A 21,389-nucleotide genomic window follows, 5' to 3' on the forward strand; every position below is an offset into this window, starting at 1 on the left:
ATCGATTGATCAATATAGTATATGAAATGATAATAATCTACATTGTACTGACTCTGGTTGTTGTTACTATCGGCCATGGTCAAAATCACAAACAGGCTTTGTGCATTTTCAATCAATGCAACTAGAACGTAGAACTGTTTGCGAAGTGTCCATTGAGATCATTAGTAAATCGGCTTGCGACAAGGCAACGCTTCGCGAGGATTAGCTGACGAGCATCCCACATCCATTCGAGTTGCGAAATCATAATAATAATGTCAATAATCATTACGCGCTTTGGCACAGTAGCGAGCAATCAATTCCACTATCATTAGTCTGCACCAATTAAATCGGCTAGATTCTATTACCTCACGCAATTCCCTGATACAACATCCCATATGAAACGTCAGGCTCTACGGTTCCTAATTACAGAAGTAATTGCTCAGAATCAACCATCAGGAATAATCGGCGAGGTACCGCCAAAGCGACTACATACTGACATATAACAACATACAACTGCCTGCATTAAATAGCAGATCATAGTTATTGTGGAGCACCGATCTTTCGCAAATATTCGCAACTATGCAGCAGCTGCCAAACCTCTCCACGTCTATCCCGCCCCTTCCTGGCCTAGCATTTCCAGAATTTCCTCCTCCTGGTATCCCAGCTGTTCAGGCAGATGCCTATGGACCTCCCGTACGGCTAGCTATGGGGTTTGCAATGCCCGGCGCAGGGGCACCCCCACTCAGCAGTCCAGCGATTACCAGTCAATCTTTCAATACTCCACTCCCACTATACACCGCCCTAGCGACCGCTCCACCGAGCAAGAACAGAGAGCCACATGTAGTTGCTCTACTCGATCCTGCACAGTTATCTATCCCAGTGCCTTCAGGTGTCGCTGTTGTGAAGTTACCGCACTTCCGGACAGCACCGCCGTCCAAAGTTGAACAACAGCCTGAACTGCGACAGTCGTCTTCAGCAAACAAGCAACTCTTGTCTAACGAGCCGCTTCATTGTCAGTTACGGACGAATCAGGCGAATGAAGTGATTCCAGAAAACACAACCGATTCCGCCTTTATTCGAAGTCAGATGGACCTACTAAATCAGCTAAATGCTATTTATACACGCAGACCCAGTCAGTCGCTCTACAATAACATAATGGTACAAAATATGCGACCGGTGTTATCGCCAAATATTTATCGCAGCGGCGAAGGAGCAGGCGTTCCACAAGCACAGCAGCCACCTCAATATACACAATATACGCAGCTGCAACAGGATATGTCACAACTTCGCATGAATGGTACACAGTTAATAAATGCTACCCCCAATGGCGGCTCACATCAATCTGGTATTCCTCAGACAGTGATGCCGCTAGTTCACTCACATTTACATTCAATGGATGGATACTCATCAGACACCTCGCGAACAAGTATTACTGCCCCTGTATCAACATTTCATAAACCTCCTATAAGTATCTTGGCACAGATTACACATGAACTAGACTCAGATGTCAGAATTTTGCCGAAGCTGCCACAAGCTGCATCAACACTTAGTCAGCCAACCGTATTGAGCATAGAGCAAAGAGATACACAAAATGGAGCATTAGTCGAGGATGAGCTAGAGTGGACCCCAGACATTTACGCGAATAGATTTATTCCCGCCTGGCTTAAGGTATTTCTTATATGCCAGAATTATTTCCGCAACTAATGGCATTAGAACGTAAACACGTTTGCTGCATTGAGAACAGAGTCGACTAAGCCTCCAGATTTTTGTCTTAAAGACTATGTCGACAGATTTGCCAGCCCAAAATTAGTATCTCGAGAAGTAATTCCACCCTTCCACTATGAACCGAAGGCAGTTAACACTCGGCGACCAGATCTTTCAGTATCTACATACAACTCCATACTTTCCCAGCTTATTGACATAGAGATCAAAGCACAAAAAGAGGAACTAAAAACATACGACATGTACAGCGTGTGTCTCGAAGAGAGTGACTATGAAAAGGCATTATTTAAGTTAAAATGCCCTGGTATTCGAGAATTCACCCCGTCGGTGTCAATTGGCGATCTTCTATTGTTCCGACAACTTCGTCCACAATATTCAGCATATGAAAACCAAGCATTTACAGGATACGAATACTCAGGGTACATTTGGCACGTGGATAGAGCCAAGGGAGAAGTCATAGTTCGAATCGACGGATTGCTTCTTGAGTCGAATAAGTTTAACGTGCAATTTGTCCTAGATGAAGCGTTCCATTCAAAATGTGCAAATTGTGTCGAGAAGTTACATGACGAGATGCAGCTTGAGCCATCGGTAAGAATTTTTCAGTTTAGTTATGTTCGGAATACCAGCACCTAATGTATTCAGGGATTTGTTCGGAAAATGCTATTTCCTGATAATGAAGATGGAATCATGCAACAAAACTTATCCAGTGGTGTTTTTGATCTCGAGTGGTACGATAACGACCTCAATTACGAACAGCAACGGGCCATTGATTCGATTCTGAAGCGCAATTACGGTGATGTGCCATTTTTGATTTCAGGTCCACCAGGAACTGGTAAAACAAAAACCATGGTCGAGCTCGCCCTTCAGTTAGTCAAAGTGTCTCCACGGTGTCACATCTTACTCTGCGCTCCCAGTGACGCTGCTGCAGATACACTAGCTCTGCGACTTCGCCTTCATCTGAATAATAAGGAACTGTTCCGGTTAAATCACTTTACACGAGCGTTTGCCGAGGTACCGACGGAATTACTCGCATTCTGTGCCATCGAATGCGTGGATTCGCAAGATATGTTCGTCATTCCAGAATTCAAGGTTTTAATGAACTACAAAATCGTCGTTTGCTCTTGCAGGGACGCCAATATCTTGAGTGAGGCGCAATGCAGTAATAGGTCCCTGGCGAAGATAGAAGGATATATGATGGAGGCATTTGGAAATTCACAACGGACGCTACATTGGAGTGCACTGCTGATCGATGAAGCTGTACAGGGTACTGAGCCGGAGACAGTGGTTCCTCTGAGGGTAGTTTTGCCTGACCTGTCGTATGTTGACGAAGTCCCAATAGTAGTTATGGCTGGTGATCATCGACAACTGGTGCGTAATCTATAATTGCCTTGAAAATATTTTAATCAAGTCTAGGGACCGCGGACAGTTTCACGACAAGACAACGCCTCCCAGCTGGACGTCTCATTATTCGAACGCCTGATGGAGCGACCTTTTTACGCCGAACATCCTTTAGCTCGGAAGCAACAACTGCGGAATGGTAGAAAACCAAGAATTCCTTACATTCGTCCGGCGTTCTCAAATCTCGTTCGAAATTACAGAAGTCATCCTGCTCTAATTGCTGTGCCATCTTCGTTATTCTACTATGATTCGTTACTACCTGAGGCGACGAACATCAATGGCCTATGTTCTTGGGAACGGTTACCAAATCACAATATACCTATGCTGTTTATTGAAAATAAAGGTCCCGATGAGATGGTCGAAGAGGGAATTTCATGGTTTAATGCCGATGAGATTAGTCTGGTTAGAATGAACTCAATCCGATTCTTGTCGCGGAGATACTAACTCCCTGCAGTGCTGTTCAGTCGCTAAGCATCTCGTCGATAGAAATTTAGTTAGGCCATTTGAAATCGCAATTGCAGTACCATTTCGAGAGCAAATTCGACGAATCCGCCACAAACTCCGTCAGCAACGTCTCCGTGACGTCAACGTCGGCCCCGTCGAATCATATCAGGGCGCTGAGCATCGCGTCGTGATCGTGTGCACCACACGCACTCGCGAGAGATTTGTCGCAAGCGACTGTCAAAAAGGTATGGGCCTGATCCACGAGGCCAAGCGGTTCAACGTTGCTATTACGCGCGCCAAAGAACTACTTGTTGTAATCGGCAATTCCGATATTCTGCAAAGGGATGGAAATTGGCGAGCATTACTGTCGTTTTGCTATCGGAATTCGTTGTTTGACAAAATTGGGCCATCGGAATGGAGGCCGAGTCCGGAAGAGCTTGACACTCCTTTGTACTACTCGCGGATTGAACGTGGTATCGTGTATAAGAGTCGGGCGTCTAAAAATGGTGTTCTGGCAGGCCAGGTTATGGATGATCCGATGTGGCTTGCTGGATTTGCGAGCGAGGAGGCATATCTTACTCCTTGACTTGCAGCTGACATGGTCAATAGATATTTAATGCAAATAGTTGTAGCATTTGTTGTTTGGGTAGGGATTGTTTTCAGTACTGTTATGATTGTCTACTTATTTTTACCACTACTCAGGATTATTTGTCTATTTTGGAACGTTTGATATTCTCCAGTGTGCGTCATCGATAGTTATATCGGACCGCGTTATGTAAAGGTATCATACGGACTACGCACTGTAATTACATACGGGTGCCAGCCAAGAGACAGATGAAGATGTATATGCATACAATGGAAACAGTTATTGATGCGCCTATATATACACACGCCCATCGTTACATTTATGTCAAGACATATATGGACAATCCTCAGCAAAATTCTTCTGATAACCAACCAATTTAATCCTTCTGATAGTCATCAGGGTAGAAAATCAGACGTTCGACACCGTCCTTGGTGAGCACTACCATGCGGATAACACCACCTGAGCTTCCGTCCCATTTTATGGCTTCCGTTAGGGCTACCAAATATGTCAGTTCAAAGTTCTCAAGGAACCATTCACAGCAGGAGTAGACATCGTACCTGACTTAATAAAGGTGATGGTGTTCTCCTTGGTCATATTGGGCTTATATTGAGTGTTGCAGAACCCGTAGATGTACTAGTCGAGAAGTTAATTCATTGGTGACTTTTAACTACGCGAGTGATATATGGGTTTGACCTACAGTAGATCCGCTACCCGCGATAGCGTAGTCCTGCTTATGCATGCTGCCTCCCAGTGGGATACTGTAAACTTCACCGCCGTACTGACTATCGTAACCAGCACAAATAATTCCGGCTCTAAGGCTCAAGCGTTAACATTCGATCTCGTAAATGTCATATGAGTTCCGAGGGACATACGTCAGCATGTCCTTGTTGGCATAACATAGCTCCTGGAAGACCGCCGCCGCAACTCTGGTCGATGGCGCTTCAGCATTTAGGACACTAACATGAAATACAGTTAGTATTAGAGCCCGATGAATAGGTTGAATCATCAGTACGTACGTGTACATCTGCAGGTGGTATTGAACGATGTCGGCGACGGCTTGGGTGTCGGCCGCTGATCCTGATCTATACCAACGTTAAGTCCGTCCAGTAAATCATATCGACTGAAGCAAGATCACCTACCTGCAGCACCATATAGTATCGTGAACTTGCGTGAGTTTATCTGTCACACTAAACTCTACATCAGTTACATCTCCTAATCAACATCACTTCCTGGCCACTGACCGATTCGCAATAAAAGCACCCGTAGTAGTACGACTGCGACATATATTAGCACATATTGAAACTCGTAAGTACGTGATTAACTCACCTGTCGGCACCAAGGATAACACCACCATCGAAGGTTACCGCCATACTATATGGTCAGATCATTGCCCGCAATTTAACCCAGGTCTCACAGTCTGAATTCCCACGACATTCCAATATTACTTACATCGACGTTCCAAGACTATAAGAAATCAGCAGCTGTTAGTGAAGAATCTACCGATGATACCATCAACCACAGGCATTTCGAACTCGACTTACTTGACCTCACCGGCCTTCAACGCCTTCATATCAACTTGTATTCCATTCATTCTAAAATCAGAATATATCCAGTATCCCTCTAACCAAATGAATTGTCATCAACAGACTAAATGAAATTATGTATGATATGATGTATGATATGTCGCGAGTAAGCCGCTGACGAGAGAGATGACAAGTCGAGCGTCTCATGTTGTTACCCGGATGGTAGCATCTAAGGTTTAGTTCGCTTTGCCTCAAACAGCTTAATTAAGAACTCTATTTGTATCATTGTGGCTCTGCGAATTCAGGAGCCGATCAAGTGTTGCCTAGAGGATCGACTCAATATTTACTCCCGTTGTACGTTATCGATCGCTCGTTAAGACAAAATATGAGAGCAGTCCGTTACTGCATCTATTGAAGTTGCGTTTACATTTACATCTTTTCAGAATCAGCTGGACCCCGCCACCTATTTCCGCGTAAACCTACTGCACAACGATCTACATTCCGATGGACGGCTCATCGCAAGACTGGTCCATCAGATTGCTTCTGAAATCACTCAAAATCATATCCGCCACTGGGATAAGCTGTATTGGGACTCTGGCAGTTATACTCTACTTTGCGCAGTCTGCGTTGATTTACCCCAGCAGTTTTCCGGTGGGAAGTAGGACGGACGTGCCGACGCCAGATCGATATAGTATCCCGTACGAAGATATTACGCTGGAAACTACGGACGGGGAGCAGATTAAATTATTCGTTATGAAGGTGAGTGTGGGCGCACACATTGTTATGCTGGAGGGATGTTGTGACGGTTGAATGCTGATGTGTGCCTGAAGCAAACTGATCCAGAATTGCGAGCTGATGGACAGACTGTCATAATATTCTGTGCCAATGCCGGAAATATGGTGCGTATTATGACTGAAGTGAGTTATACAGGATGAATATTGACGAGGTACTACAGGGTCATCGGCTACCGATCGCTTCAGCGTTCTACAAGATATTGCAATATAACGTGTAGGTACTCAATGCAAGAAAGCAGGACACTGTTCTAACCTATACCATTTCTACAGAGTGCTATTCTCTTATAGAGGGTATGCAATTTTTTTGTGAATAATTTGTTACATACTAACCCGATAGGTAGATACGGTCTTAGCACAGTATGACATATGTGTCATGCAGGTACTATCAAGTCTAACAACACTACAGGGCAAACCAAGTGAAGCCGGCATTAAAATTGACTCTGAGACTGTGTTTGAGTACCTCAAGAAAGAGAAAGAGTTGAAAGATACTGGCATACTCTTGTACGGTCAGAGTTTAGGTGGTGCTGCGGCTATTTACTTGGCTGCAAAGCACGAAGATGAAGTACGTTTTGCTTGGCAGATTTGACAATGCACAATGACTAATTGTACCAGGTCGCAGGACTAATTGTCGAAAACACATTCCGCAGTATCCCGTCGCTAATACCAATGTACGTCTTTTGACTCGTCATGATGTAGGTTGTTAACAATTCCAGGGTCCTACCTATTGCGCAATACTTTACATTCCTGTGCCACCAAATTTGGCCCTCAGAAAAATTTCTCCTGAAAATAAAGAAGCTTCCCATCCTTTTTCTCAGCGGCGAGAAAGACGAGATTGTGCCTCCCGTTCATATGAAGGTTCTGTATGACATCTGCAAAAGCCCGAACAAAGTCTGGCGACAATTCGCTAATGCGTATGCTACTTCCGTGCGTTCCTGATAGCGTGGGGTATAGTGCTAATGATGCTAGGACTCATAATGAGACGTATTTGAAAGATGGCTATTGGACTTCCATTATCGATTTCTCGAACGATTTCATTGTGAAGAAGACGCAGTAGTGAGAGCTTGGAGAAGGGTTATAGATGTACAGGGTGTACAGTTTGGACGGAGTATTGGATGACGGTGATATGAGTGTGGTGCTAATTAACATTTGTAACACCATGAGATGACCTAAATAATTCGTAGCCACGATACCCTTAAATGACATCTAACAACTTCTGTCATGATCACTACTTTCTATCACACAACCAACGCCAGACAATAATTGTATATTGACGGAAGAATTTATAATGGCAAGTCTAAAATTTTGTACAGTATGTGCGTCCAATCAGAACAGATCAATGGAAGCCCACCGGACGCTTCAAACCGCCGGCTACGACGTGTCGTCGTTCGGCACTGGCTCAGCAGTCCGGCTTCCCGGGCCAACGCTCGATCGGCCGAACATTTACATGTTCGGTACTCCGTACGACGAGATCTACAACGAACTACTCGTCAAGGACCAGAAACTCTACACCTCAAACGGCGTACTGAGTATGATCGACCGTAACCGCAAGATCAAGCGCGCACCGGAACGATGGCAAGAACAGAAGCAGATTTTCGACGTCGTAATTACCTGCGAGGAGCGCTGTTTTGATGCCGTGTGCGACGATTTACTGAATAGAGGGGAGAATTACAATAGGATGGTGCATGTCATTAATGTGGATATTAAGGATAATCACGAGGAGGCTGCGGTTGGTGGACAAGCGATTTTGAGACTTGCGGATTTGTTGTCGGCGGCAGCGAAGGAGACGGAGGATGTGGATAATTTGGTGTTGGATGTTCTGGTGAAGTGGCAGGAGGAGTATAAGAACTTTCCGGCGTTGCATGCGGTCTGCTATTTCTAAGTGACCAGAATTGGCGGCAGCCAAATTCGTTGTGAAAAATTTGCATTGAAGGCGTCTTAGTATGACATTATTTAGTTAAGTTCTGCGTATTTATATATATTTCTTGGTCATCGCTTGTATTACACGACCACAAAACCCCGGATTTGAATATTACGAACAAAATGTCGAGATCTGGTGGTCCCGCCTTGCATGCCATCTGTTTTTGCAAGGAGCCAAGCCTCAGCGCGTATACGTATAGATTCTCGAGCTAAGCTCAAGATCGATAGAAAGGAACATCCATTTAGACAAGGCGTTGAAATCCTCCGGGGACACACCCCACCCCCACAATCACAGAGGCAAAACCTAACACTGTTCCTTATGAGCCTGTCACAGGCTCCCCTCTTCAAGGCGTCACTGGGACCGGAGTGGCTTGGTTCTCGCCGTTCTTGGACCCACTCCGGTTCCAGACTGGCCTTCCCCCCTGTCGAGAACGCGTCGCCGGAACTGGTAGGGACCAAGAGGCTTGACACGAGTGTTATCCCATGCTTTTACTAGGGTCCAGTGAGAAGTGACTTTTTTTACTAAGTTACTGTGTAGATTTGCCTATTCCTGTTCATGGAGCAGCAGCTGAGTATTTTCCGCCTCCACTTATATAGCATTAGACTGCTGATATGCACCCCAGCTATCATGGTCAAGACGGAAAAGATGACTCGATCGCGGATAAATGCTTAACTCCGCCCGAGCAGAAGATCATGGTATTCGTCGTCGGAACACTGCTACTCTCGACATAGTCGATTGCCGTCGACAACCGAGTGTGCGAGGCAAGGTCACATTGCCCTAGCAGTGTACAGGCAAACGATCACGGGCAATATTTTCGTGTTTATGTGCTACAAGTGTAAACAAGATAAGTGTCATACTTTATCAGACTATAAGTGCCTTTCTTGTATTGCCAGTCGGCCGAATCTTTCACAGCGAATAATTTGGATGGGAGTTAGGACTCGGTGGGCAGTGTTCGCCCTCTGACGTCACAATGGTGGGCGGCTATTTGGTGAGTGACTCCCTGTGCCTGAAGCATTCGGATTGGCGCCGCACCGCAGCGTCTGTTGAGGAAAAATTTGCAACTGCGCGGCGCAGTGAGATAACCGTTGTAGTATTAGTAAATACAATTATGATAATCACGCGGACATGCCCAGCAGGTCCGCAAAACAATGTGTGCAAAAAAAGAAAAAAAAAGGTGTCATGTGCAGCCAGCTAAAAAGTGCGGCGTGCAAAATTTTTGGAATTGACAATTGACTCGTCTACTTCGCTGCCAATTATTCTGGTGCCAGCCGTCGACGCGTGTCTCGCTTAGAGCCCTCACAGTGAGAAGTAGATGACCTCCAGTATTAGCCTATTCTGGTAAACGTGGCACCATATTTTATTGTAGTTATTCTGGGCGTCCTGGACCCCAACTTTCCAGCAGGTAGCCAAGCTTATATTTTTCATGTTCTCCCCGCGGCCAACTTTCGGACAGTCCCCACTCCATCCACATCTCATCCTCCATCCTCCTCCAGGCTGTTTAAGGCTTCGAAATCATGTCTGCCGCCGACTACTCGAACGCTGCAGACAGCACAACTCTCTCCACCATGCAGCGCATGCGCGAGCAGACAGCAATCTTAGGCTCCATGAACAAGATCTTGGGTACGTCACGAATGCTGTTTCTTCTCCAATTGGGCCCACTTTGCTTCGTTCTGGTCAAATTGTATCGGTGTAGCATTAATACTGACAGTTGCTGGTTTTAGTCGCAAATCGTGGTGAAATTCGTAGGTCTTCCATTCGTCTACGTCATGTTTGTGATGAAGAAACTAACTATAACGCCTTTTGCGGTTCTTGATTAGCCATTCGTGTATGTCCTCTTACAGTCTTTTTCATTAGTTCTGAGTATGATTCTAATCTTCCAGATCTTCCGTACTGCCCATGAACTTAGCATGCAGACCGTCGCTGTCTACTCCTATGAAGATCGTTTATCCATGCACAGACAAAGTACGTTCATCACATGCAACAAATCAACCACAGTATTAACATGTCACAGAGGCTGACGAGGCCTATCCGATCGGCAAGCGTGGCCAGTACACTCCAGTTCAGGCCTATCTTCAGATGGATGAGATTATCAAGATCGCCAAGGAACACAACGTATCCATGATCCACCCTGGTTACGGTTTCTTGTCTGAGAACTCCGAATTTGCACGCAAAGTCGAAGAGGCTGGCATTGCCTGGGTCGGTCCTCCCTACAACGTCATCGATGCCCTTGGTGATAAGGTGTCTGCCCGAACTATTGCTATGCAGAACAACGTCCCCGTCGTGCCTGGCACCCCTGGTCCGGTCGCTGAACTGTCTGAGGCCGAAGCTTTCGTTGAGAAGTACGGCTTCCCAGTCATCATCAAGGCTGCTTTCGGTGGCGGTGGCCGTGGCATGCGTGTCGTTCGTGAGGGTGACGACATCAAGGATGCTTTCTTGCGAGCATCCTCGGAAGCCAAGTCCGCGTTCGGCAATGGCACCGTCTTCATCGAGCGATTCCTGGACAAGCCGAAGCATATTGAGGTCCAGCTTCTCGGTGATGCCGAAGGCAATGTTGTCCATTTCTTCGAACGTGATTGTTCCGTCCAGCGACGTCACCAAAAGGTTGTCGAGGTTGCGCCGGCTAAGGATCTTCCAAAGTCGGTCCGCGATGCGATCCTTAAGGACGCCGTCAAACTGGCTTCCTCAGTCAAGTACCGCAACGCTGGTACCGCAGAGTTCTTGGTCGACAGCGACAACAGACATTATTTCATTGAGATCAATCCCAGAATGTATTACTTCGCCTTGTCACGTATCTTGTACAACACGCTAACAGTTGCACAGTCAAGTCGAGCACACTATTACTGAGGAGATTACTGGTATTGATATCGTCGCCGCTCAGATCCAGATTGCGGCTGGCGCGACCTTGGCCCAGCTGGGCCTCACCCAGGATCACATCTCGTCTCGCGGTTTCGCCATTCAGTGCCGTATTACGACAGAAGACCCTACCAAGAACTTCCAACCAGACACTGGTAAGATTGAGGTTTATAGATCCGCTGGCGGCAATGGTGTTCGTCTCGACGGTGGTAACGGCTTTGCTGGTGCCATAATCACCCCTTTCTACGACTCTATGTTGGTCAAGTGTACTTGCTCTGGCTCTACCTACGAGATTGCTCGAAGGAAGATGCTTCGTGCCTTGATCGAGTTTCGTATCCGTGGTGTCAAGACTAATATTCCGTTCGTGCTCGCGCTCCTCACGCACGAGACTTTCGTAGCCGGAAATTGCTGGACCACTTTCATCGACGATACACCAGAACTCTTCGACATGATGGTTTCCCAGAACCGAGCTCAGAAGCTTCTTGCGTACCTCGGCGACCTCGCCGTCAACGGCAGTTCCATCAAAGGTCAGATCGGCGAACCCAAGCTCAAAACACCAATAATCATGCCAGTTCTCAAGGACGCCTCTGGTGAGCCACTATCTACCACCGAACCCTGCAAGCAGGGTTGGCGCAACATCTATCTCGAGCAAGGTCCTGAGGCCTTCGCCAAGGCTGTGCGTGGTTACAAGGGCACCCTTATAATGGATACCACCTGGCGTGATGCTCACCAGTCGCTGCTCGCTACCCGTGTACGAACTGTCGACTTTGCCAATGTCGCTATCCCTACTTCCTACGCCTACTCCAATGCCTTCTCGCTTGAGTGCTGGGGTGGTGCCACGTTCGATGTCGCTATGCGATTTCTGTACGAAGACCCCTGGGATCGACTCCGCAAGCTCCGTGCGCTTGTTCCCAACATTCCTTTTCAGATGCTCCTCCGTGGCGCGAATGGTGTGGCCTACTCGTCATTGCCCGACAATGCCATTGATCACTTCTGTTTACAGGCTAAGAAGAACGGTGTCGATATCTTTCGTGTTTTCGATGCGTTGAACGATCTTGAGCAGCTCAAGGTCGGTGTCGATGCAGCCCGTAAGGCTGGTGGTATCGTTGAGGCTACCATTTGCTACTCTGGCGATATGTTGAACCCAGGGAAGAAATACAATTTGGAATACTACCTCGACGTCGTTGATAAAGTTGTCGCCATGGGCACGCACATTCTAGGTATCAAAGATATGGCTGGTACCATGAAGCCCCAGGCTGCTACTATCCTTATCGGCACCATCCGCGAGATGTATCCTGACTTGCCGATCCACGTCCACACCCACGACTCTGCTGGTACTGGTGTCGCGTCTATGGCCGCTGCTGCCCAGGCTGGTGCCGACGTTGTCGACGTTGCCACCAACTCCATGTCTGGTATGACCTCCCAGCCGTCCATCATCGCTCTTCTTGCCACTCTCCAAGGTACTATTGACACCGGTCTTGATGTCGATCACATTCGCGAGATCGACTCGTACTGGGCTCAGATACGTCTACTCTATTCCGTTTTCGAGGCCGATCTTAAGGGTCCCGATCCAGATGTCTACATTCACGAGATTCCTGGTGGCCAGCTCACCAACCTGCTCTTCCAAGCGCAGCAACTGGGTCTCGGTACTCAGTGGCTGGAAACAAAGCGGGCATACGTCCAGGCCAACAAGTTACTTGGAGATCTCGTCAAGGTCACTCCTACATCAAAGGTGGTAGGCGATTTGGCCCAGTTCATGGTGTCCAATAAGCTCTCTTCAGAGGACGTCGTCGAGCGGGCCGCGACTCTCGACTTCCCAGACTCTGTTCTCGATTTCTTCCAGGGTCTCATTGGTCAACCGTATGGTGGCTTTCCCGAACCACTCCGCACTAATGCTCTCCGTGGTCGTCGCGAGAAGCTCACCGAACGCCCAGGAAAGATGCTTCCACCAATTGATTTCGCTGTTGTCCGCAAAGACTTGGAGAAGAAGTACGGCCCGATCAAAGAGTGCGATGTGGCGTCGTTTGTTATGTACCCAAAAGTTTACGAGGATTACCAGGCATTTGTCAAGAAATACGGTGATTTGAGTGTTCTTCCGACCAAGTTCTTCCTCAGCCGACCTGAGATTGGCGAGGAATTCAACGTCGAGATCGAAATGGGCAAGGTCCTGATCCTCAAGCTACTCGCGATCGGGCCGCTTTCAACGCACACGGGCCAGCGTGAGGTATTTTTCGAGTTGAACGGTGAGATCCGACAAGTCACCGTCGATGACAACAAAGCGTCCGTCGAGTCCATCTCCCGACCAAAGGCTGACCCGAGCAATCCATCCCATGTCGGGGCGCCTATGTCGGGTGTCGTCATCGAGGTCCGTGTGAAGGACGGGTCGCTCGTAAAGAAGGGCGATCCTATTGCTGTTTTGAGTGCCATGAAGATGGAGATGGTTATCTCTGCCCAGGCGTCGGGCGTGGTTTCCGAGGTTGTTGTGCGTGAGGGAGATTCGGTTGATGGATCGGACCTGATTTGCAAGATTGGCAAGCAAGATGCTTAACTTTCGTTACAGACGTAGTAGGGACGAGGAATGCAATGTGATACATTATCTGTTATATTTTAGCTATTATTTGGTATTGAGTGATTCGGGGTATGAGTAGATTTGCTTGTTTCTATATATACGTTTTTGATAATGCCGTGCGTTTATTTGTTTGTATTGTAATTAGAATTGTCAATATGATTCCATATTATCGTATGTGTACGTTGTCAGTTAGTAGCTCAAATTCTGTCAGTTACTAAATCAAACAAATTGCGGCAGTGAGTGCTCGAAAATTTGGCTTGTTGATGGTTGACTACGTAATATCTATCGCGCCATTGTGTAGCTAGACCAAGCCGGTTTATCTGGCTTCCGAGAATTCGGCTGTGCCGCGCTCTGATGCCAGAGAATGAAAAGCAGATAGGATGCGTGACTGGACAAGATCGGTACAAGCAACTAAGTATCCAGACAAGAAAGAACAGTAATGGTTGCCGTCGGCAGCCGAGATCGGATAGACGTAGACCTATCCTACGCAGGCGATATCGTATGTATCATCGGCAGGGCGATCCAAAACCCATCATCAGGATGCTTCCGGTGCAATATCTGCCCCAGTCCCAGTGATGCCGTCAATAAGAGTCACGTAGGCAGCGCGGCGATACTGAGTAGCGCGCAGGAGTCAAGCGGAATCTTAGTCAAGGATGGTTGTCAAGAACCAACATTGTCGGCATATGCGCTGCCTGGAGCTTCTTGGATAAGTGACCCCTGAATTTGCATCAGTCTAGGTGGAGTTAGCGTCGACGGTTGACTCAGAATGCAATAATGTCAAGGTGCCCATGAATCGTCGATTGATGCCAATGTATAAGCTACCGTAGCAATGAAATCGGACAATGAAACGGAACAAAAAGGTAGATGTTGGGGTATTAGAAGTAGACTATTCCATTCCCTGTGAAGCTGCGCTCATAACGCCACGCAATAGCTCCTGCTGGGAGGCACTGGCACAACGGACTGGTTGAATTGAACCGAAATTAGAATACGATTATGAAGAGTGTCAAAATAAATCAGCAAGTATTCACTGGAGAGATAATACGTTGTTCAATCGCGTCAGAATGGAAGGATTCAGAAGTTACTAGCCTCCGTAGTATTGGAACCAACGAGCTCGCCTAACCCGTTGCAACTGCCGTTCCGGGAAATCGCAGAGCTGCAGTCTGCGATGACGTATCTGGACCGACCTAATATCTGTACCGACCTAACTTTTACACTTAACATTTGTATCTTGTCTTCTCTATTCGCGCTCAATTACATTTATGATCACAGGCCAGTTACGTCGGTCTTCTATATTATTACTAATTTATTGCCGGCAAAGCCAGAGCTCAGCTGGAGAGTAAGTGAGTGCCGAATATTGTCTCACTATATCCCCATCCGAGAGAGCTCGCCCTGGTATGAAAGCAGCAGAGTTGCCCATAATTGAAGAGCTTGAATATGGCTGCAACTGATTTTGAAGAGATTGCCGAGATCAAACGATATGAGGACTTCTCCACGATAGGTATGCTGTACAAAGGAGAGATATCGTCCAAATTCTTGTTAAGCTATTCTAGACTGGGTACAAGACGCAGCGCGAGAACAACTACGACAGCGAGTCCGACGCTCGCGGAGTTTAAAAATCTACGGCAGAAGTTGGCTTGCAACAGTATTGGCTCATTTACGGGAATTATACGGGTCTATACAAGGGTGGATTGTGGTCAGTTGCATCGGCGCGTCTATCGGTGCGATTGCCGGCATGCTAAATATTATCACGGAGTGGCTCTCGGATATTAAGTTGGGCTATTGCACGACTGGCTTTTATCTCAATGAGAGTTTTTGCTGTTCCGGAGCGGATGTCGGTTAGTAATGCGAGTCAGGTTTGTAGCCTGTATATTAATGTGATACAGGATGTCCAGAATGGCATCAGTGGTCGTCGTGGTCAATATTCAACTACCTCGTATTCGTCATTCTATCAGTATGTTTTGCGACCATGAGTGCTTTTCTCGTAAAATCCTATGCCCCATATGCCGCAGGATCAGGTATTTCCGAAATTAAATGTATTGTCTCTGGCTTTGTCATGAAAGGGTTTCTGGGAGGTTGGACATTACTAATAAAGTCCCTCGGCTTGCCATTGGCTATAGCCTCTGGCTTGAGCGTTGGAAAGGAGGGACCAAGTGTGCATTATGCCGTATGCGCTGGAAATGTTATTGCAAGGTGTTTCAGTCGATATCGACGAAATGCAGGTAGGATATATTTTATTACTATTCGATGGTGTAAATGCTAACACGCGTAGCAAAAATGAGGGAAATATTGACAGCATGCGCCGCTACTGGCGTTGCAGTTGCTTTTGGCAGTCCGATAGGTGGCGTCTTATTCTCTCTGGAGGTATTTGAATACGTACTTTAACAGCGACATAGAGTAACAAGAAGTAGGAAATTTCATCAAATTTTAGTTTGAAGACTATGTGGCGGAGCTATTTCTGTGCCCTTTTCGGAACTGCTGTACTAGCTGTATGTATTCCCATGATGGCATATTCCTTTGAGACGTTTGAGACTGATTCTCTAGGCTATCAACCCTTTTCGCACAGGCCAGCTTGTAATGTTCCAGGTTCATTATGATAGAGACTGGCATTTCTTTGAAATCATCTTTTTTATAGTCCTCGGTGTTTTTGGTGGATTATACGGCATCTTCGTTAGTAAATGGAACCTAGAAGCACAGGCATTCCGCAAGAAACACCTCGGAAAGTACGCTATTGAGGAGGCCGCTTGTCTTGCTGGAATCACAGCGGTTATCTGTTACTTCAACAAGTTCTTGAAAATCGACATGACAGAGAGCTTAGAGATTTTATTTAGGGAATGCGAGGGTGGCGAGGATTACGATGGACTATGTGAACCGTCTAACAGATCACGTCTAATAGCGTCATTGATCTTTGCAACAGTCGCTCGTACACTTCTTGTCATTGTTTCGTACGGCAGTAAAGTTCCTGCCGGTATTTTCGTTCCATCTATGGCCATCGGCGCGTCGTTTGGACGATTAGTTGGAACTATTGTCCAGATCCTGCACGAGTCTCACCCCGAATCTGCATTTTTCGCCGCCTGCTCAAAGGACCAACCGTGCATTACACCCGGAACTTACGCATTTTTGGGGGCAGGGGCCGCACTCTCCGGAATCATGAACATCACGGTCTCCGTCGTCGTCATCATGTTCGAGCTAACTGGCGCTCTTACCTACATCTTACCGACAATGATTGTGGTCGGAGTGACGAAGATTATTAATGAGAAGTTCGGCAAAGGCGGGATTGCCGACCAAACTATCTTTTTCAATGGGTTCCCATTCTTGGATAATAAAGAAGAACACGTATTTGGCGTTAACGTGTCGGATGCGATGATTCAGGACGTATCTGTGCTTCCTTCGTACGGTATGGTTCTTGGCGAGGTCGAAGATATGTTGAAACAGACAAATTATGGCGGCTTCCCGGTCGTGGAAGACACGCGATCGATGATATTATCTGGATATATCGGCCGTACGGAACTCCAGTATGCCATTGAGCGCGCTAAACGAAGTAGCCCTATACAGCCTACCGCTAAGTGTTTCTTCACCACGCCAGACCAAAAGCCACTGCACCCTGCATCAGTGTCGGCTATCACTGGAAACGCGGCGACTAATAGTAATGGTGCTGTGAGTGATGGTTACGACAGCTCGGCGGTGGTGAGTTCGGGGAATGCCAGCTCATATGACTTACCGACGGGAATGGCCACGGTGAATATGGCGAAAAGTGCATCACCGCAGCTGCGGCCATTGCATATTGATATTCCGAATGATCAAGATGAAGCGCCGAGTCTTATGCCCGCTGTTGTTATAGGGGGTCAAGCTTCTGCCGGTGGAATGCCTGAGGAAGTTCATGGGGGTATGCATGTCGACTTTTCGCAATTCATTGATATTACGCCAATCACCGTTAATCCCAAGTTCCCACTCGAGACAGTAATGGAGCTGTTCAAGAAATTGGGTCCGAGCGTTATTTTGGTCGAGTATCGCGGCCGGTTGTGTGGGCTTATCACCCCAAAGGACCTGCTGAAGTATCAGTTTAATAAACATTAGTTACGTTTTGTGTCGGCTGCTGTTTGGGTATAATATGGGAAATTGGGGTAGGGAACTGCATATTTGTGGTCGATTATTAAATGTAATCGAAGGATGTGTTTATGTCTCACCTAACGTTACTTCAATGGCAGCAATTATTGCTGTCTCTCAATTACAAGTTAGATTGATACATCCCATTAACCCAAAAGTAGCCATATAAAAAATCTATACCGCTTGCATATTATGACAAGATCTAAGTCCACCGAAGTCCTATATATCGCCACAATATGTACCTCGCAGAAGGTCTATAACAAAATATACATATAACGAGAATTTCCCGCTCTATTCTCTATGTCTCGTTATCGCACTATCTATAAATACCGAAGTTTTTACTTTATAAAGCCTCGACATTCTCGTTCTCGATAGCACTCTCAAGAGTGACTTCGCCATTGACGATAGCCTTGACCTTGTCGTGGATGTCCGTATAAGTATGGAACACAGTGTACGGAAGTCCCTCACGCTCGCAATACGTGATCAGATCACGTCCGGCCTTCGCAAACAACAAATCTGTCTCGCGAGCAGCCGACAGATCCGAAACACCGTCGCCAGCATAAAAGAGCATGGGTCGCTCTTCCTTCGGCAACTCCGCGTACGGCTTGATAGCCCGAGACTTGTCGTGTCCGAATCCAGACTCGTCGCGATAGACGATGTCCCAAGAGCCATCATCGTTGACCTTGACATCGTTCGCGACAATCTCTATATTATTCGCCGCGTCCTGGCCGACAAGCTTGACTAATAGTGCGTGAATTATGGGCTTCATGCCGCTCGAAACAACGATAACAGGAATGCCAGCCTCCTTAGCCCACTTGTAGAAATCCGCGAATCCAGGGTCGAGTTCAATGTCTAGCTTATCATTATTCCTGTCGCCAATCCCATTCCCGTGAAAATTCTACATACTCTCTTTGAGGTACTCGATACACTCTGGAAATGGCTTGTGGACGGAGTCTAACATGTCGCGGAACGCATCTCTTAAAGGGAATTAGTCGGATGCATCTATGACCAGATTAAAACTTACCTGAATGTCCACCGACCCCGGAGAACTTCAATGTTGAGTTCTCTTCGTCGCGTCTCGCCGAATCCAATGTTATCAGTCATGAAATCATTGCTGTCCTACATTTGTACACGAAATTAGATTCTTAACAATACAACTGTGAAACCACTATAGAACGCGATAAGATGTAATCCAAACTACCTGAAGGGTGACAGTTCCGTCCCAGTCAGTAAAGACTATAGCTTTAACAGTAGGAGCAATCAACATTTTGGAGAGAGTGATTCTAATCTAATCAATTGTAGGATGCTACACTGAAAGAATCCGAGTAGCATATTGCCGGCTTTTGAAACCCCCACAACTTGGGCCGGGTAAGATAAGGAAATGTGCGGCTGTAACGGCGAATTGCCACGTTGGGTGTATGTAACTCACATTTGCCATATGTAAGGGCCGGATATTCAAAGAAACTCGTCAGGATTTCTGATCTTAAGTCGCTTTCTTGTGAAATAACAGGAAGCTGTTGTATACTATAAATATTTTGAAAGCAGGAATTATGACAGTGGCGACTATTTGCTAAATGGCTGTGGCCCTGACGACTTCCTAATTACTATCTCAGTCCTTATCAGAAGTTGGCATCCACACGCGCAATTTCCAGCCTCTGTGCGTCGGCCGACCGGCCATCAGCTTTTCTCATCTAAATATTTTATTTAGGCTCATTTCGGACAATTATGTCGCGTTCACCTGAAACCACCAGCAGTCTAGAATCTAGCACGACATTATCCCCGGGTTCGTACGCTACTGCCGAGGATGGTTTCGAAGGGAAGAATTTGGTTCTGTGTTTTGATGGGACGGGTTCGAAGTTTGGTGAAAGACCACCGTCGAATGTGCTGAAGCTTTATCAGATGATAGAGCGGACCGGTAATACGCAGATTCATTATTACCAGCGTGCGTATCCAGTCCCACAATGCTTTTTGAGCTAACATAATAATCACAGCGGGGATTGGAACGTATATAGGTAGTGACAACGACTTCGACTGTGTATCGTCAAAATGGCGTACATTACTCCTGCATTTGGACGCGATTATTGCATACTCATTCGACGATCATATTGTGGCTGGATACCGCTTCTTGATACGATACTACAATTATGGCGACCGAATCTGGATGTTTGGATTCAGCCGTGGCGCATTCACAGCACGGATTCTCGCAAGCATGATTGAACGTGTCGGCTTGATTGGTAGTGGAGGTGAGGAATTAGTGCCCTGTGCGTGGGAAATTTACAAGAATTGGGAAAATCATGGACAGCCATCCAATCCATGCTGCAGAGCCAGCTTGCTAGCGGACCGCTTTAAGAATACGTTTTCGATCTCAGTTCCCGAGATCCACTTCCTTGGTCTGTGGGATTCAATAAATTCGGTTGGTCTGATACGGAATCGAATTTTCCCGCTGACAGCGCGAGCGCGAATAGTGAAGCATCTGCGGCACGCGATCAGTGTGGACGAGCGCAGGTCAAAGTTTAAGCAGAATTTGTATCACAGTAACGCACATGCGCATAGTTTGTCGCAAATGCCTGACACAAACGATATTGTCGAACGCTGGTTTCCTGGGAATCACGGCGACATTGGGGGTGGCTGGTCAACTGATAGAGAAACCGGTGGGCAGCTAACGGATCTGAGTCTTCGATGGATGGTACGCGAGGCGCGCGATCTGGGATTGAATTTTTCGGAAGAAGCTATCGGTGCGTTTGCGCTTAGAGGATCCGTTAGCGCGGTTGTGTCGCGGGCGCACGATATGCTCTCGATGGATTCAAAAGTTGGGAAGGGTCATTACGCGGCGCTGCGATGGTGGGCTTTGGAGCTGCTTCCACTGCCATATATGGTGGACATACGGGACACGGGAGTTTGGGAGACGCGTTATTTGCCGAATTTGGGACGGAGGAGGGAGATACCGAAAGATGCGGTCATGCACTGGAGTGTGAAGTGGAAACAAGCTCTGGATAAGCGATATAAGCCGAAAAATATACCCAGCACTGTAACGTACGAGCCTGATGATATTGAACGAATGCCGGATGACTTGCCCTACAGTATCGAGGTGTCGTGATCTGTTTGTGAGTCAAAAAATGACCCTGACATAATATATATGAGATTTTGTCTTCCTGCTGTTAACGCATTGAAGATTCAACTGTCACGATGTGTATTTACGACTCTAAATACCATTCTGATTTTGCTGTGTCATGAGAGTTTCATGTATTTGAGTGAATAAAGTCGTGGAACACGGAGTCCATGCGTATATGACAGCGCAGATCCAATTATACGGCATACTAAACATACAATCCCATATCGGTAAATATTGAATGCACAAATTTAGCAACGATTGTATATTTACAGTATTTTAAGATAGAGCGCGTAATTCTCTTCATTTGCGGCACTAGTGGGTGACCACATGCAGGAGACTGGCGCGCACGGTACGCGTTCTGGAAGCACTCTGATCGCCTGCCACGTC

The 21,389-nt window shown here is 46.7% G+C and overlaps 8 protein-coding genes across 8 annotated transcripts; 6 read left to right on the forward strand and 2 right to left on the reverse strand.

Annotated features, from left to right (window-relative positions):
• Nucleotides 1-132: 132 nt before the first annotated feature.
• V1508DRAFT_420289 (P-loop containing nucleoside triphosphate hydrolase protein) lies at nt 133-4,438 on the forward strand. The gene is made up of 5 exons (XM_066940725.1): nt 133-1,647; nt 1,693-2,289; nt 2,344-3,069; nt 3,115-3,501; nt 3,554-4,438. The coding sequence occupies exons 1-5, from the start codon at nt 559-561 to the stop codon at nt 4,127-4,129; spliced, it is 3,375 nt and encodes a 1,124-aa protein (XP_066794827.1). The 5' UTR covers nt 133-558; the 3' UTR covers nt 4,130-4,438.
• On the reverse strand, nt 4,309-5,812 carry V1508DRAFT_420294 (nucleophile aminohydrolase). The gene is made up of 10 exons (XM_066940726.1): nt 5,671-5,812; nt 5,579-5,593; nt 5,456-5,500; nt 5,371-5,403; nt 5,269-5,316; nt 5,146-5,211; nt 5,002-5,085; nt 4,827-4,941; nt 4,687-4,762; nt 4,309-4,624 (listed from the first exon to the last, which is right to left on the reverse strand). Exons 1-10 carry the CDS (start codon nt 5,718-5,720, stop codon nt 4,506-4,508), a joined length of 651 nt encoding a protein of 216 aa, XP_066794828.1. The 5' UTR covers nt 5,721-5,812; the 3' UTR covers nt 4,309-4,505.
• A 169-nt stretch (nt 5,813-5,981) lies between these two features.
• V1508DRAFT_420305 (Alpha/Beta hydrolase protein) lies at nt 5,982-7,629 on the forward strand. The gene is made up of 9 exons (XM_066940727.1): nt 5,982-6,411; nt 6,483-6,551; nt 6,608-6,660; nt 6,717-6,737; nt 6,788-6,803; nt 6,853-7,008; nt 7,059-7,114; nt 7,160-7,357; nt 7,413-7,629. Exons 1-9 carry the CDS (start codon nt 6,157-6,159, stop codon nt 7,498-7,500), a joined length of 912 nt encoding a protein of 303 aa, XP_066794829.1. The 5' UTR covers nt 5,982-6,156; the 3' UTR covers nt 7,501-7,629.
• On the forward strand, nt 7,630-8,466 carry V1508DRAFT_420310 (RNA polymerase II subunit A). The gene has a single exon (XM_066940728.1). The coding sequence runs from the start codon at nt 7,732-7,734 to the stop codon at nt 8,323-8,325; it is 594 nt and encodes a 197-aa protein (XP_066794830.1). The 5' UTR covers nt 7,630-7,731; the 3' UTR covers nt 8,326-8,466.
• A 1,275-nt stretch (nt 8,467-9,741) lies between these two features.
• V1508DRAFT_420314 (carbamoyl-phosphate synthase L chain, ATP binding domain-containing protein) lies at nt 9,742-14,021 on the forward strand. Its single transcript, XM_066940729.1, has 6 exons — nt 9,742-9,762; nt 9,818-9,984; nt 10,086-10,123; nt 10,245-10,326; nt 10,376-11,132; nt 11,185-14,021. The coding sequence occupies exons 2-6, from the start codon at nt 9,879-9,881 to the stop codon at nt 13,763-13,765; spliced, it is 3,564 nt and encodes a 1,187-aa protein (XP_066794831.1). The 5' UTR covers nt 9,742-9,762; nt 9,818-9,878; the 3' UTR covers nt 13,766-14,021.
• An 843-nt stretch (nt 14,022-14,864) lies between these two features.
• V1508DRAFT_179271 (chloride channel) lies at nt 14,865-18,117 on the forward strand. The gene is made up of 6 exons (XM_066936125.1): nt 14,865-15,284; nt 15,337-15,621; nt 15,670-16,005; nt 16,056-16,147; nt 16,195-16,272; nt 16,328-18,117. The coding sequence occupies exons 1-6, from the start codon at nt 15,221-15,223 to the stop codon at nt 17,858-17,860; spliced, it is 2,388 nt and encodes a 795-aa protein (XP_066794832.1). The 5' UTR covers nt 14,865-15,220; the 3' UTR covers nt 17,861-18,117.
• Nucleotides 17,937-19,196, reverse strand: V1508DRAFT_462738 (HAD-like domain-containing protein). Its single transcript, XM_066942844.1, has 4 exons — nt 19,092-19,196; nt 18,915-19,009; nt 18,797-18,867; nt 17,937-18,742 (listed from the first exon to the last, which is right to left on the reverse strand). The coding sequence occupies exons 1-4, from the start codon at nt 19,155-19,157 to the stop codon at nt 18,234-18,236; spliced, it is 741 nt and encodes a 246-aa protein (XP_066794833.1). The 5' UTR covers nt 19,158-19,196; the 3' UTR covers nt 17,937-18,233.
• Nucleotides 19,197-19,615: 419 nt separating this feature from the next.
• Nucleotides 19,616-20,987, forward strand: V1508DRAFT_433495 (uncharacterized protein; the record flags this gene model as incomplete). Its single annotated transcript, XM_066941990.1, has 2 exons — nt 19,616-19,832; nt 19,882-20,987. 2 exons carry the CDS (start codon nt 19,616-19,618, stop codon nt 20,985-20,987), a joined length of 1,323 nt encoding a protein of 440 aa, XP_066794834.1.
• Between the last annotated feature and the right edge of the window lie 402 nt (nt 20,988-21,389).

Source organism: Lipomyces doorenjongii (assembly GCF_038497915.1).
Source record: "Lipomyces doorenjongii strain NRRL Y-27504 unplaced genomic scaffold V1508scaffold_37, whole genome shotgun sequence".
In the NCBI taxonomy this organism is placed as follows: Eukaryota; Fungi; Ascomycota; class Lipomycetes; order Lipomycetales; family Lipomycetaceae; genus Lipomyces; species Lipomyces doorenjongii.

What these genes read in the sequence shown, in the direction of transcription:
- V1508DRAFT_420289 (XM_066940725.1), top strand. Translation starts at nt 559, where the DNA reads ATGCAGCAGCTGCCAAACCTCTCCACGTCTATCCCGCCCCTTCCTGGC. An exon ending in TTATTCCCGCCTGGCTTAAG is followed by an intron (nt 1,648 to 1,692) that starts GTATTTCTTATA and finishes TAATGGCATTAG; the next exon opens with AACGTAAACACGTTTGCTGC. An exon ending in AGATGCAGCTTGAGCCATCG is followed by an intron (nt 2,290 to 2,343) that starts GTAAGAATTTTT and finishes TAATGTATTCAG; the next exon opens with GGATTTGTTCGGAAAATGCT.
- V1508DRAFT_420294 (XM_066940726.1), bottom strand. Translation starts at nt 5,720, where the DNA reads ATGAATGGAATACAAGTTGATATGAAGGCGTTGAAGGCCGGTGAGGTC. An exon ending in GTTATCCTTGGTGCCGACAG is followed by an intron (nt 5,404 to 5,455) that starts GTGAGTTAATCA and finishes TATATGTCGCAG; the next exon opens with TCGTACTACTACGGGTGCTT. An exon ending in GGTGCTTTTATTGCGAATCG is followed by an intron (nt 5,317 to 5,370) that starts GTCAGTGGCCAG and finishes TGTAGAGTTTAG; the next exon opens with TGTGACAGATAAACTCACGC.
- V1508DRAFT_420305 (XM_066940727.1), top strand. Translation starts at nt 6,157, where the DNA reads ATGGACGGCTCATCGCAAGACTGGTCCATCAGATTGCTTCTGAAATCA. An exon ending in ATCCCGTCGCTAATACCAAT is followed by an intron (nt 7,115 to 7,159) that starts GTACGTCTTTTG and finishes TAACAATTCCAG; the next exon opens with GGTCCTACCTATTGCGCAAT. An exon ending in TGGCGACAATTCGCTAATGC is followed by an intron (nt 7,358 to 7,412) that starts GTATGCTACTTC and finishes TAATGATGCTAG; the next exon opens with GACTCATAATGAGACGTATT.
- V1508DRAFT_420310 (XM_066940728.1), top strand. Translation starts at nt 7,732, where the DNA reads ATGGCAAGTCTAAAATTTTGTACAGTATGTGCGTCCAATCAGAACAGA.
- V1508DRAFT_420314 (XM_066940729.1), top strand. Translation starts at nt 9,879, where the DNA reads ATGTCTGCCGCCGACTACTCGAACGCTGCAGACAGCACAACTCTCTCC. An exon ending in TTCGTAGGTCTTCCATTCGT is followed by an intron (nt 10,124 to 10,244) that starts CTACGTCATGTT and finishes CTAATCTTCCAG; the next exon opens with ATCTTCCGTACTGCCCATGA. An exon ending in TTTATCCATGCACAGACAAA is followed by an intron (nt 10,327 to 10,375) that starts GTACGTTCATCA and finishes AACATGTCACAG; the next exon opens with AGGCTGACGAGGCCTATCCG.
- V1508DRAFT_179271 (XM_066936125.1), top strand. Translation starts at nt 15,221, where the DNA reads ATGGCTGCAACTGATTTTGAAGAGATTGCCGAGATCAAACGATATGAG. An exon ending in TCGATATCGACGAAATGCAG is followed by an intron (nt 16,006 to 16,055) that starts GTAGGATATATT and finishes TAACACGCGTAG; the next exon opens with CAAAAATGAGGGAAATATTG. An exon ending in TCGGAACTGCTGTACTAGCT is followed by an intron (nt 16,273 to 16,327) that starts GTATGTATTCCC and finishes CTGATTCTCTAG; the next exon opens with GCTATCAACCCTTTTCGCAC.
- V1508DRAFT_462738 (XM_066942844.1), bottom strand. Translation starts at nt 19,157, where the DNA reads ATGTTGATTGCTCCTACTGTTAAAGCTATAGTCTTTACTGACTGGGAC. An exon ending in ACGGAACTGTCACCCTTCAG is followed by an intron (nt 19,010 to 19,091) that starts GTAGTTTGGATT and finishes GTACAAATGTAG; the next exon opens with GACAGCAATGATTTCATGAC. An exon ending in TATCGAGTACCTCAAAGAGA is followed by an intron (nt 18,743 to 18,796) that starts GTATGTAGAATT and finishes ATGATAAGCTAG; the next exon opens with ACATTGAACTCGACCCTGGA.